Source organism: Bidens hawaiensis, unplaced genomic scaffold (genome assembly GCF_021521415.1).
Source record: "Bidens hawaiensis isolate Kalapana, Puna unplaced genomic scaffold, B.hawaiensis_p1.1 tig00011744_1, whole genome shotgun sequence".
NCBI classification, from domain to species: domain Eukaryota; kingdom Viridiplantae; phylum Streptophyta; class Magnoliopsida; order Asterales; family Asteraceae; genus Bidens; species Bidens hawaiensis.
In genome coordinates, this window is record NW_027491930.1 from 135,434 (window position 1) to 150,100 (window position 14,667).

The 14,667-nt window shown below is 31.3% G+C and overlaps 1 protein-coding gene across 1 annotated transcript; it reads left to right on the top strand.

Moving 5' to 3' along the window:
- The first annotated feature begins 369 nt into the window (after nt 1-369).
- Nucleotides 370-14,095, top strand: LOC143538874 (uncharacterized). Its single transcript, XM_077032324.1, has 11 exons — nt 370-375; nt 4,884-4,977; nt 5,326-6,099; nt 6,192-6,368; nt 6,472-6,552; nt 6,741-6,960; nt 7,044-7,402; nt 7,628-8,542; nt 13,130-13,207; nt 13,757-13,901; nt 14,008-14,095. Exons 1-11 carry the CDS (start codon nt 370-372, stop codon nt 14,093-14,095), a joined length of 2,937 nt encoding a protein of 978 aa, XP_076888439.1.
- The last annotated feature ends 572 nt before the right edge of the window (nt 14,096-14,667 follow it).

Sequence of the window (14,667 nt, forward strand, 5' to 3'; positions counted from 1 at the left end):
TTTTATTCTATACTTCCCCTATATATATATATATATATATATAATTGCAAATCTAGATATTTAATTTTTAAAAGTAGGGTAGATTGCATATTTGCAGAATACTAAAATCTGAATAGAAGACATTGGGCTCCATAGTGTCAAAATAATTATTACAGGCCAAGCCCGTTCATCGTCTATTACATCTAGCCCATTTCACCGTCATGCAATATTATTTGAATATGCTTTCTTTTAGCATAGATACTATCTCAATTCTCATCCCTCTGCAAAATAAAAGAAGATGTTTTGAAACACTTGTCTCCTCTCATAAAATGTGGTGTTGTGTTAACATTTGAGACCACTTGCTAGGCATTATGTGTATATTTAATTGCAATGGAGGTAGTTATTTACATTAAGTAAAATTTAAAATTGGTGACTAATCGCTAGGCTTGGCTTGTGTTACAAACGAACACAAACAGAGTGTTTTCATGTTCGTGTTTAACTTTAACTATATAAACGATTGAAATGAACAATACAACATAAAAGAGCGGTAATTTTTTCGTGTTCATTCATTAACAGTACAAACAAATGGTTCATGAATGTAACGATTGAACATAACTAAACATAGTTGAATGTACATAATTGAGCTAAAACATGTTAAAAGTAATTTAAAAAATTATGTGTTGGGCCTAAAAACATATTAATGGACGTAAGCAAACGAATGTAAATGGACATAAACTGACGAAAATAATCGAGTATAAATAAGTGCACACTCACGAACATAAATGAATGAACGATACATGTGTTCATGCTCATTTGTTTATTAAATAATCGAACATAAACAAACTTTCCGTTTAATGGTTCACGAAATTTTGCGTCAACCTGGTTTTGGGTCAAGATGGGTTATGATCATAAACAAGTCAAATATTTTCAAACTTAAAAGATAAATTCATTATTCATGTATTTTTATATTTTATGTCAAACAAAAAGAGTTAGGCTCGTCAATAGTTCAGAACAAGTTTAGGTCAATGTGATTTATTTAGTAAAATTAGTTTGTTTCGAATGGCTGTTTTAAAAGAGTTTCAAATTGATTCGGGTCAAAACTGGTAGGCCAAAAAGAGATATGATCATAATGAGTTCTGGTTGAAATTAGTACTTTTATCATTACTATTACTAAAATTATTACTATACTATTATTCGAAATGGTAACATAAGATTCATAAATACCTTAGTCGGTTATGATGGTGTCAATAGCTTATCAAAGGAATGTATTCACATAAGTAAATGTTATACATCTCGTATCAAACTTGTTTTAGTTCGCTGAAGCATGAAAGCATTTTGGTAAATGGTGTAAAACGATCAAGGAGTACGATGGGAAGGCAATTATGAAATGTGGTGCGTCAAAATAGTATTGGCATACGGTAATTTAAAATAGCATCGGTAGTCAATTAATTAAAACAACATAGGTAACAATATGTCAAAACAACATCTGGCAAAACAAAACAATTACCATAGTAAAATAATTGTGGTTAAGAACATAGTAAAACATTTACGTTTAAATAGTAGTAAACTGATTATGATTAAATGATTTTTTAACGACTATCGTAACACTTATTCATATTCTATTATCTCTATGAATTTTTAGTGCTCTTATGATCCATCCTCTTTAATTAGCACCTTGTTATATTTATATCAATGTCAAATAGTCTGAGATGCTCCTTAATTTCTCAATTGATAATGCGAATTGAATTATACGGGGTTACAGTTCTACAATTCGATATCAGATTTGCATTTGAACGAATACTAATTTGATCTTAATTACGTGCATCCTTAATAAAGTGATCTGCAACACCAAATGATCCCATCTATGCAACACCAAATCATCTTCTTGAAATCTAATGTCTACATTTGCCTCTAAGAACAATGAAGCCCTCTTTTTATCGCATGATTGCGGACTTGAGTCAGTAAGCTTATTCTATATCCATTATGCTTCTTCAGTCATTATATGTGTTAATTGTTTTTGCTTATGTGATTACCTAATTACAAATTTATCAACGATCATCATTGTTTCACATGCCAAAGGTTAAATCAAATATTTCCATTAAGGATTTAATTCTTTAAAGGCTCATTATGTTCTATATAAAACCATAGCTTAACTAGGTTAGTTTGACTAGAATTTCAATATTCCTCTGTCATGCTAGACATGTAACATGTCAATAGGGACCCCAGACTGCTTAGATGGCGCAACCCTATAAACTAATATACCAAGAATTGGACGCATTGTAACAGCCTCTAACTCACCCAACCCAATATGTCGGTGTGAAATGTGAACTCACATGGCCGGTTAAAAAGAATTAAAAACGTATATATCATATCTTAGCATAGTTGTCGTCGTCATCATCATCGTACCCAGTATATCCTACCAATAGCAAAGCTATGATAAGGTCTGAGGAGGGTAAGATGTAGACAACCTTACCTCTACCCCGTAGGAATGGAGAGGCTGCTTCCGGTGATACCCCCGGCTCGATAGTAGTTTTGCATCAAGCCTTGGACATAAGGCACATACACTCAACCATCGGCACACCGGTCGATTGGTGCATATACCCTTGTCTTTCGGCTATCAACGCCACCACATGATGCCTGATTAACCTTCCACCACTTTTAACGTTATTTTCACGAGATTAGTAAAATAACGTCAAAATTAGTGCAATTTCACTTTTGCTCACCCAAGGGTTCACACATATATACACGTTATATGCGCATACCGCAAACAGGGCCGATATCTTAGCATAGTGAAAGAAGAATCACTACTACATAAAGCATCTTTAACAACGGTGCAATTTGTTCATTTAAAATGATTGTATAAAAATCGTTTTAAAAGGTAAAGAACCGATGTAAAAGGTGTACTATTTAAAACACTCAATATTTAGAAAATCTTTAAAAGAACAAATACAGCGTATACAATTTTTAAAATGGTTATTTAAAATGGTTTTTAATTTATTTAATTAGACCGTTTTATTTGGGTAAAGTCATTTAAAACGATTTAAATTTGACCGATTTATTTGGTGTTATTTTGTATTTTTAATTTTACATTAACTTGCTTATCTAAAACGATTAAAAATTGACGTTTTATTTGGTATGCTATTTAAAATGGGTTTAAGTTATTTAATTAGACCGTTTTATTTGGGTAAAGTTATTTAAAACGATTTAAATTGGACCGATTTATTTGGTCTTGACTCATTTATAGTTTACACCCTTATTCAAAAGACGTGTTTTAAAATATTTTGATTATTCATGCCCTTAATATTGTTCACTCCACCCTAATTTACTTGTTTCGAGCTCAGGTATTAGAACTTGAGGTCAACTCGTGAGTAGTTGTTAAGCTCAATCTCGGTTCAGGATCATCTCATTTATAACTTATTAACTTGGCTATAACTTATTTATAATTTATTAACTAACTTGAACAGGCCAAACCATTTGTGAGTTATTTGATCAAGCTTAAACGAGCCAAATCGAGATGTATGCAAAAATCAATTAACCAACTACTAAAGTTTATACGTATAAAAAGCAAACAACACAAATAAAACTAAACAAAGATCATAAACAGAAAGAAAGATCTGGACAACTTTACGAGAAAAGTAGAGTGATGAGTATTTGCTCCAAGTTAATAAGTTTACATATATGAGATTTGATATCCATAAAATAATACAACACAAAACAAATAAAGTCTTATATCTTGTTTATAGTATTGGGGTTCGCCTTGGGGACGAGAGAGGGGTATTTCAGTAGTTTATGTTTTAGGGTGACTTATAAATAACTTGAAAAGAAAACAAAAATCGAATCCAAAATACAAAATAAAACGACCCAAACTTAAACTGTTTTAAATAAAAACATCAAATAAAACGATCTAACTTACACTGTTTTAAATAAGCATGTTAAAATAAAATTAACATACGTATAATTATAATATAACACCAAATAAAGCGGTCCAACTTAAATCGTTTTAAATGATGTTACCCAAATAAAACAACCACCTTAAATAAACTGAAAGCCGTTGTAAATAACTATTTTTAAAATTTAAAATTGTTGTATTTATTCTTCTAGATATTTACCTTTTAGAACGCTTTTTGTATAATTAATTCAAATTGACGTTTTATTTGGTATGATATTTAAAACGGTTTAAGTTTGGTTGTTTTATTTGGTTTCTTGGTGTCGATCGATTGAGTTAAGGGTTTAATAAATCCTCCTCAAACACAAGCAGCTGACATAGCCCACTCTCTTCCTCCCCTGTGGAAACGCCAATACCCCAAGAAAAAGAGGTAAGACCTTTGATTTGTTTTGTGATTTTATTATTTTATTGATATGTGAATCTCATATTGAATAGATGGTTGGAACAAATAGTCATCACTTTGTTCTTTCTTTCTCACAATCATTAATTGTTTAGTTCTTATATGTTTTGTATAAAAAAATTGAATTAATTGTCTTTCTTTCCTTTTTAAAATTTTTTTAACAGATTAATTGAAGTTCTATGGACTTTTAAGTCGTTTGTGGTTTCAATGATTTGATGGTTGTGGTTTATTAGAAATAAAAATAAGAAAGAGACGGAGGGGGTTCAATTAGGTCATTTTGTAACATTCTTCCTTCACTTGCATAGAGGAATAAGATTGCTGAAATCCAACGAATTGGATGACCACTGTATATTTAATTCCAAATGCAATTCCATCCATGGCAACCAATATATTCCTATAGGAATCAAATCAAATTTCAATTTTTAATTCTGACGAGCATCGTAATCGAACCACACTGTATATTGTTATGTTCCTGACTCGGTCCAAAAATTCTAGTTCTTGGTGTAAATAATATATATGCATTTGTAACCTGGTTTTTTTGTTTATTAAATTTTTCAGATGGATCGTAGTCATTGGATGTACAATACTGGACTTTTACACCCTGACTATTTGAGCGGTGTGCAAAGTTTTCTTAAGATTGCTGAAGATGACCGTTTTTTTTTTTAACAAAATATAAATCGAAGTTTTATATAATTTACTATAAAACGATTACGTGTCCATGTATGGAATGCAAAAATTTTACCGAATTTGAGGAAGTAAAAGTAATCCAGCATCATTTGATTACAAATGGCTTTATGTATAATTATACTCGTGGTTAAAACATGAGGAATCGCTTGCTAATCGTAGCACACCGTGGACTAATTTCGTTGGTAATAATAATGAGCAGAACAATGATCCTTTCATTAGTGATGATGATAATGAGAATTCAAATGATGATGATTCAGATGATGATGATGATGATAATGAGAATTCATATGGTGATGACAATAATGAGATTCAGATTATGATGATGATAATGAGAATTCAAATGGTGATGAGGATAATGGGATTTCAGATGGTGATCATGACCATTTAAATGAAAATAATTATCATTTAAAGGACATGTTTGATGATTTGGAAACTAATATTGGTGACAATAATCAAGAAAAACTACAACAAATATTTGCTGATTCAGAAAAACCAGTATATGCTGGTTGTGAGAACTTTTCTAAACTTGATGTTGTGTTGGAACTATTTAACTTAAAGGCAAACTTCAAATGGAGCGATACAAGTTTATTATCATTTTTGCATGCTTTGCTTCCGAAAGACAATGAGTTACCTGTCTCCTTATACCAAGCTAAAAAGTTGATGTGTCCAATGGGATTGAAAGTTGAAAGAATACATGCTTGTCTGAATGATTGTATGCTATTCATAAACGAGTTTGAGAAAATTCATAAATGTGTTACTTGTGGTGCATCGAGGTACAAGTGTGAAAATGAAACAGACGAATATGATGACGATGTTACAAAAAATGGACCACCGGCTAAATTATTGTGGTATCTCCCCATTATACCAAGACTTAAACGTTTATTTGCTAACGCTAAAGAATCAAAATTATTGCGTTGGCACGCCGAGGAGCGTAAAAATGATGGAAAGTTAAGGCATGTGGCAGATTCACCTCAGTGGAGAAATATTAATTATGAATTTCAAGATTTTGGTGACGAGATTAGAAATATACGATTTGGTCTTAATTCTGACGATATAAATCCATTCGGAACCATTAGTGGTCGTCATAGTACTTGGCCAGTTCTTTTATGCATATATAACCTTCCACCATGGTTATGCATGAAACGAAAAAATACATAATGATGTCGTTGTTGATTCAAGGTCCACTACAACCTGGTAATGACATTGATGTATATTTATCGCTTTTGATCAATGACATGAAAATGCTATGGAGTACAGGCGTAAATGTTTATGATGCTTATAAAAAAGAGAACTTTAGGTTAAGAGCAACGATTTTTTGCACCATAAGTGATTTTCCAGCATATGGAAACTTGTCAGGTTATAGTACAAAAGGTTATAAAGCATGTCCAATATGTGAAAATGAAATAAGTTCGATACGATTGAAGAATTGCAAAAAAATCGTGTATATGGGACATTGAAGATTTCTTCCGATCCATCACCGTTATCGAAGAAAAACGAAAGAGTTTAACGGAAAGACCGAGCTCAAAAACGTTAGGAGAAGGTTTGATGCATGGGAACGAGTTAAAGATATAAATACTATTTTGGGAAAAAGAACTCGTACTAATAAAGAAGTCGGCATTTGGAAAAAGAGGTCAATTTTTTGGGATTTACCTTACTGGAGAAGTCTACAGGTTCGGCATTGCCTAGATATTATGCATATTGAAAAAAATGTATGTGATAGCTTATTAGGCTTATTGTTAAATATTCCTGGGAAAACTAAAGATGGGATTGAAGTCCGAAAAGACTTAGAAGATATAGGAATACGTAAAGAGCTTGCCCCTATAGAGAGAGACAATCGTATTTATCTGCCTCCAGCATGTTATACTATGTCAAAAGAAGAACAAAGAAAATTTTGTAAATGTTTACACGGTATCAAAATTCCATCTAGCTATTCAGGAAACATTAAAAGGTTGGTGTCAATTAAATAATGTAAACTGCTTGGTATGAAATCTCATGATTGTCATGTTTTGATGACGCATATGATTCCTATAGCAATTCGTGGATTATTACCAGAGAACATTCGACAACAATCACAAAACTTTGCTTGTTTTTTAACAAGATTCACTCAAAGGTTATTGATCCTGAAGAGTTGGATGAATGGAAAAAGGAAATTATCATTACCCTATGTGAACTAGAGATATACTTTCCACCATCCTTTTTTGATATAATGGTTCACCTAATATCTCATATCGTACAAGAAATTAAGGATTGTGGTCCTGTATTCCTACGTTACATGTATCCATTTGAAAGGTATATGGGTATTTTAAAAGGTTACGTAAGAAACCGTTATCGACCTGATGCTAGTATTGTTGAAGGATATACTTGTGAAGAGGTGACTGAGTTCTGCACTGGTAATACTGTCCAAACATGTATAATATAATTTAGTTTTGTTAAATATAATTTACACTTTAATAATTGATTTAGCCCCGTTCATCTTCAGCAAATATAGTTTTTAAAAGATTGGGTTTTGCGATTCAAAAAGGGGTAGCAGCGCAGCTTGTTGCCCGCTTGCCTTCTGTTTCGATATAATCCAAATAACCATAGTAGCTTAATGGAATTCCACCCTAAATTCATAGGTTACTTGGATGGTGTCAAAAGCATTGGTGTTACGAAAACTCGCCATTCAAGGAGGCTTGCAAGCGTAGGGGTGGCGACCGGTATGAGAATAATCACCCCAAGTCATGTGAATCTACAACTTGCGCATTTTGTTGTATTACAACATATGACATGTATGACTCCATATATTGAAGAACACATGGAAGTATTACGGTCGACATATTTACATAAGACAGATTTAGAGTATAAAAAGAAACACAACGAAGAGTTTTCTCAGTTGATCAAGAATAAGGTGGAGGAAACGTATGGCCAACCAAATGTTGATAAAATTATGGAAAAGTTGGGACAAGGACCGGATTTTATAGTAAAATCTTATCAAGGGTATGACATTAACGGTTATACTTATTACACTGAAAAGCAGGATGAAAAAAGTGCAACTCAAAATCGCGGGGTTACAATAATAGCCTCAACTACAGAATTCGACAGAATGAATGGTGATACTTCAATAAGAATCGCTGCAAACTCATATTACGGTGTCATAGAAGAAATTTGGGAGCTAAATTATTATGAATTCACTATACCTTTGTTCAAATGTAAGTGGGTCAATAATCGTACAGGTGTTAAAGTTGACGAGCATGGTTTTACAATTGTCGACCTTACAATAGAAGGGTATAAATCAAAACCATTCATTCTCGCAAGTCAAGCCACACAAGTGTTTTTTGTCAAAGACCCGACCAAACCAAAAAGCCACATAGTACTGCAAGGTAAACGACGTATTCTTGGTGTTGATCATGTTGTCGACGAGGAAGAATACGATCAGTTTGATGAGCTACCACCATTTTCTGTCCATATTCAACCATTGAACGACTCTGCAACTTATGGCACCACGTACTTATGGCCAGACCCCGGAGATGGAATATATATTGACAAAACATGTAACATTAAACAATCAAGGTTGATATGATATATCTATATTTATTTTTATTATCAAACTTTTAAATTAGTTTGTTAAAAAATAATTAATTTTTTTTGTAGGAATGATAAAAACGTAGAAAAAACATAAAGATTTGAAGGCACAAGATTTATTTATTTGATTCCGTTTTGTTTCATAGTTTAAATAAACAGTCACATTTTAATGTTCACTAGCCTTTTCGTATTTGTATGCTGAGATATATTTGCAAGTAGTTAGTAAATTATAAATAAGTTAATCCCAATGTAACACCCCGGCTAAAGCGGAAACGCCCGAGTGTGACGTACAGATTGCTCAAACACACGTGACACTATTAGGTGACCATAATAACATTATTTCATTTAAATCTTCTTGTAACACAAATTTATCAAATAGTACAAGTTGTAACAAATAAATAAACAAATGATAAGTTGTTCTTTGAATATCCTATAGGCATGCTATGTGTCTTCTAACTTTCATCATCGTATCTTTACACCTGTTACATATGTATAAAATAAAGTCAGCTATGAACATAGCTGGTGAGATTTCCACAGTTTGATATAATACGTAAAAATCATACAATTCATGGACAAGTGATAAACGAACAAGTAAGTCCTTTCCAGTTGGTATCAACCAACGTACTCGGGTAATCGCGCAAGTAAGGTCCTTTCCAGTTGGTAACAATCAACGTACTCGGATAATGAGACCCTTTTCCACTCGATACAAATGGAACTGAGTGCAAAGGGGGGCGTATGATCATACTTATTGAGGCTACCACATGCAAGTAAATTCGAGCAAATAATCAAGTAACACACAAGTCCATATAGTGCATTGTCGTTTGTAAGCGAAATCGTAATACATTGAATTTGTAATAAGATATATATGCTACCCCCAAAATACGAAAACGTTTAAAAAGGGGTGGTGAGAAACTCACCTTAGAAATTGAAGCGGTGGAACAAAATAAACCGAGAGCGTCAAAAGAACCGAAGCGAACGATCCGTACGAACTATAAGAACAAATACGAAATTTAACGACTAATCTAACGGGATTTTTAAGGTTAATTATTGTATGAGATTTATTTGGAAATTAATTATTTTCATTATAATTTTTTTACTAATTTTAAAGCATTAATTATTTTAATATTATTTTTTTTAAGCTTAACGGGTTTATATTATTTTAATATGATAATAAAATGTACAGATTTTAATTGGTAATTATGATAACGAAATTATAGTTTATGATTTATAACGCCAGCGGTTTTAAAGTCAACGAAATAAAAGCTAACAGATTTAAGTTAACGGATTAAAAGCTAACGAAACTAATATTAAAGTTAATGAACTATATTATTTAAATATTATTTTAACTAATAAATTATTATTAATATGAGAATTCTACGTTTATGGAACATCAGTTTTTTTAACGGGAAAATTTATCTTGAAAATGGTTGCGTTTTATCGTATATAAGTTAACGAAACGACCAAGTAATAAAATATTAATCGGGTTCTTTCGAAGCATTACGAGTACGAAAAGTTGGATTTTTGAGTGAACATTGATAAAGTTAATTTATAATAATTTTTTATGTGATAAAAAAAATGATAATAATTTTTATTGATTTAAAAGGATTTATAAACATATATACGATTTATAAATAATTATAATATAAATGATTTAAAAAAATTAAACAATATTGTGCATTGACCGGGGTTCGAACCCGGGTCTGGTGCTTATCATACCAGAGACTTAACCATCAGGCTAGTTCAAAATATTTGTTATGGGTTGAAAACATAAAATATTTATTCATTAGTATTCAGTTCATCTCCTTCATCAAAAACCCTAGGCTTTCTATTCCACTAATTCATCCCATGTTTGATCAAATCATGTTAGGGGTTTTATTAGTTGACGAAAAACGAATCAAAACCATGTAACCATTACCTGTAGATATTATGACTTGACGGTGAAACCAACTGGTATGATTGATTACAGGAATTATAGAGTATATTAGATGAAGAAAAATTATTGGGACGAGTTTAGTTGAATATTTGGATTGTATTTATACTAGTAATTGGAGCATAAACTCGTTAATTGATGTTGAATGCGTAGGCCGGTTATCCGGCGGTGGTTACGGAGTTGATTGACGTTATTAGGAAGTTATAACGCAATTAAAATGCGGATTAATGTTGGTTATTGTCGTCTACGTTCGTTATACTAATTTAACGGGTCAAGGGAACGGAAAACGCGAGGTTTTAGACTACTTTTATTGGTGACCTCTTAGGAGGTCATGATACTATTTGAGGAATAAATAAAAAGATTAAATCATGTTCACACTACAACCCGAGTTGCAACCCCAACCTAGGTCACAACCCATATTTTAATTAAATATTCTTTTGTTTTTCTTTCCAACAATTTGTTTTTTATATAATTTGAGAGTTTTATTTAATAATTTATATTATTTGACTTATTTCAAAAATCTAAAAACATAGTCTTGTTTAGTTTATTTTTATGAATATTTCGATATCATTTTTATTAGAAACGGAGCACTTTTAAAAATATGTATTTTTTAATATTATTATATATAAAATTTTGTTTTTTTTAATAGTTGTAAAAATTCAAGGTTTTTTTAATAGAATTTTGATATTATCTTTTTTAATGATTTTTATACTTAAATAATATTGTTTAAAAAATAAATATTTTTATTAATTTTACTAAATTTAATAGAATAAATTAAAAGCTAATAAGATATATGTCTTAAAATAATTGATTTTGGTTGGGTTTGGTTGGGTTGTGAATAAAAGTAAAAAGCTGGGTTGTGTTAAGTTGTGTAGATGAAAGAGAGAGAAATTAATTTTTTATTAAGAAGTTGAGTTGGGTTGGGTTGTGAATAAAGGTAGTCTTAGGGGCTGTCTGGGGTCGTCGGAGTCCGCCGTGGTCGCCGGCAAATTGCTCCGCCGGAAAAACGTAAAAAAGGGGCTGGGAAAGTGGGTTTTGGTTTTAATATTTTTATTATAATATAATTTTAATACAAGTTACACCTTTAGTCCTTGTACTTTCCAGCTTATTTAAAATAGAATTGATATATATTTACAATTTCAACCTTTAACTTCGAAATGCTATAAAATGAAATAAGAAATTATAAGAACTTGGATATTTTTCATATTATACCCGAATAGTGTGCAAATCATTTAAATAAAGACTTTAAATCCCGGTTTCGTTATTTGAAGAAATTGAACGTATGATAATCGTAACTCATCGTAATCTTTATATAAGAGATGAACACATAACAAAACAATATTGAAATGATAAAACGAGTCAATCTAACGAATGTGAATACAACCAAAAAAAATAAAATGAATGACATGTAAAATACATGAAACAAACGTGAGATATAAAATGATATATATATATATATATATATATATATATATATAACCGAAAATTTGAAATGGGTCAAGTTTTCATGTTTGAAAAGTAACGAATGTTACACCCAAGGTTGTTAATAAATTATAAATGAGTTGAGCCTGAACTAAGAGCAAGTTTGAAAACTACTCATGGGTTGATCTCAAGTTGTAGCATTTGAGCTCGAAACAAACTGAGCTCAAACGCTAGTAAACTAAACGAGCCTGGTCGAGCTTGTTTTTTTTTTCAAGCTGTGAAGTCAAGCTTGTTTAGGAGCTTGTTTTATAAATGTTACTCATTATTTTAATATAACACATTATCTACTTTTATCATATTACTGCAAACTTTGTTTGCATTATCGGTTCGTACATTGTGCTCTCTTTGTTGTATTCTTACACTGAGCTGTTGTAGCTTTGTTTACACATAATTAGTAAGCATTTGCATATGATGAAACCTGTCATCTTCATCCATACATGTACAACAAACATATCTTTTTCTCTTTTTTCTCTATCACTGTCTTGGGTCAAGATCTGCCACAATTGCTCCCAGTAGAAAGAAACACCCCATTTATGTTATGTTTGTCCCCCCTTTGAGTTCCATTTCAGTTTTTTGTATTAGCAACATGTTTTCGTTTAGCAGATGATGGTGGTCTGAGTTTGTCATTGTTAGGTGCGTTTGTTGTCTCTTACACTTCATCTTCCTATTGCTGCATTTAGACCTGAAGTTCATTATGTTTGTTTGTTCTGTTGCACCCCAATTGTTCGATGAAATGTGTATGGGTTCCGCGTTCGTTTTTCAGTTGAAATTAAGCTGGATTCTGGGTTCGCTTTACAATCTGTGTGGAATTGCGTTAGGCTCTCCATCTGAACCAAATTTTATTCGGTTATCAGTTTGGTTTTGGCCATTACATGTAGGGGCGTTCATTATTTGGTTTAAAGCCGATTAGACTAATTGAACCAGAATCATCTAAAACCGAACCAAAGTAAATATTTGGTTTCCAGTTGAAACTGGACTGGGTTTGGTTTCGAAGTTCCTGTATTTGGTTTCAGATTAAATTAGATTAATTTTCAAACCGAATAGTGAAATTATTAAAAAGAGGTAGAAATGACACAACACCCGATATAAAGATCCGTTTGATTAAGAGATAATTTTACTGTTAACCAAACATTAATATGTGCAGTTGGAATGCTTAGGGTGATCGGACAAAAATCGAGATCTGTGGATGCTATTTCAAGGTGTCTCATGCCCGGAATGTCTAGTAAATTTTCTGATTTTATTGGTTATGTGTGTTTTCTGTTACTGATTCATGGATCATCTGGTGGTGGTGAAGTGTTAGTAAACTAGTATATATACTTTACAATACCAAAATGACTAACGACACTAATTTGTGTGTTTTGTTTATACTTTACAATAACCAAATCTGATTTAGTGTTATTATTATTATTATTATTATTATTATTATTATTATTATTTTGATACATTCTGTATTTGTTACATAAGTAGTTAATTTATATATTGAAAGTGAATATTTTGTCACATATACCATAGAGATTTTGTAACAACATTAACGTCCTTCATATACCCACACAAACAATATGTCAATATCTATCAATTCGATTACATATTATTATTATATCTTTGAGGCTGCTAAATATGTGACATTATAAAACTTCATATAGAATTTTAGCAGTTCTAAATTATCTGTTAAATAATGCATATTAAGACATAAAGTACAATATGGTATACCTGCTTAATCTTGCATTGAGATACTTAAATGCAATTTAAGTTTGTAAATCCTTTTTTGCAGAGCACATCATTTATTTTAATTTAATATTCTCTTTAATCCCCTTTCTCCATGTTCAAACACCTGAGGACATTTTGGATGCAAAACGTCTTATATTTCCTGGAGTTAGAGCTTTTGCTGCAATGATGGATGTTTTAAACAACAACGGGTAACTCTAATATTTAACATGCTGTATACATTAAATATATATAATGATTTCCTAAAAGGAAACAAAGTTCATGTTATCATTTGTTTTTTCAAAATCATTGTTTTAGGATGGCTGAAGCTCTTCGGGTGAGGAACTTTGGTAAGCCAGTTGAACTTGCCGGACAGTCTTACTTTGATGGTGCTGAGATGTACTGATTATTATTTTTTTGTCAAAGACCCGACCGAACCAAAAAGCCACTGGTTTTCGTGATTTCCCTCTAGGCGATTTGCCAATGTTGCAGGTACGTTAAAATAAATAACACGATAACGATTACAAAAACAAAATTATCAAGTTAGTTATTTAAACAGAGTAAACTTTACAAGGTTTTATGCATAAGAAATTGACTTTAGTGGTTGCTTGTTTGATAGGTTTTGAAGTACACATCAGAGAATGTGTTTGTGCCATTGACAGTTGGCGGTATTCGTGATTCACTTATGCATATGGTAGGCAATCATTCTGTCATGTTTTTTAGTAGATGTTTTCGTTATACATTAATTTTAATAAAATGCTAATATGTTTATTAATTGGGATGAGTATTTAAATCTACTCAATCAAGAATTTTAAAGAGGTTAGAGTTAATTTAGGGATAAATCAATGAGTATTATATTGGTTTATATTTTAAATAAAATACTTATCAGATTAAAAGGAAAAAAAAATGTTTTATGTTATTTAACAATTACAATTTTTCCACAATTTAAAAACCATAGATTATGTATATAAAAAAAAT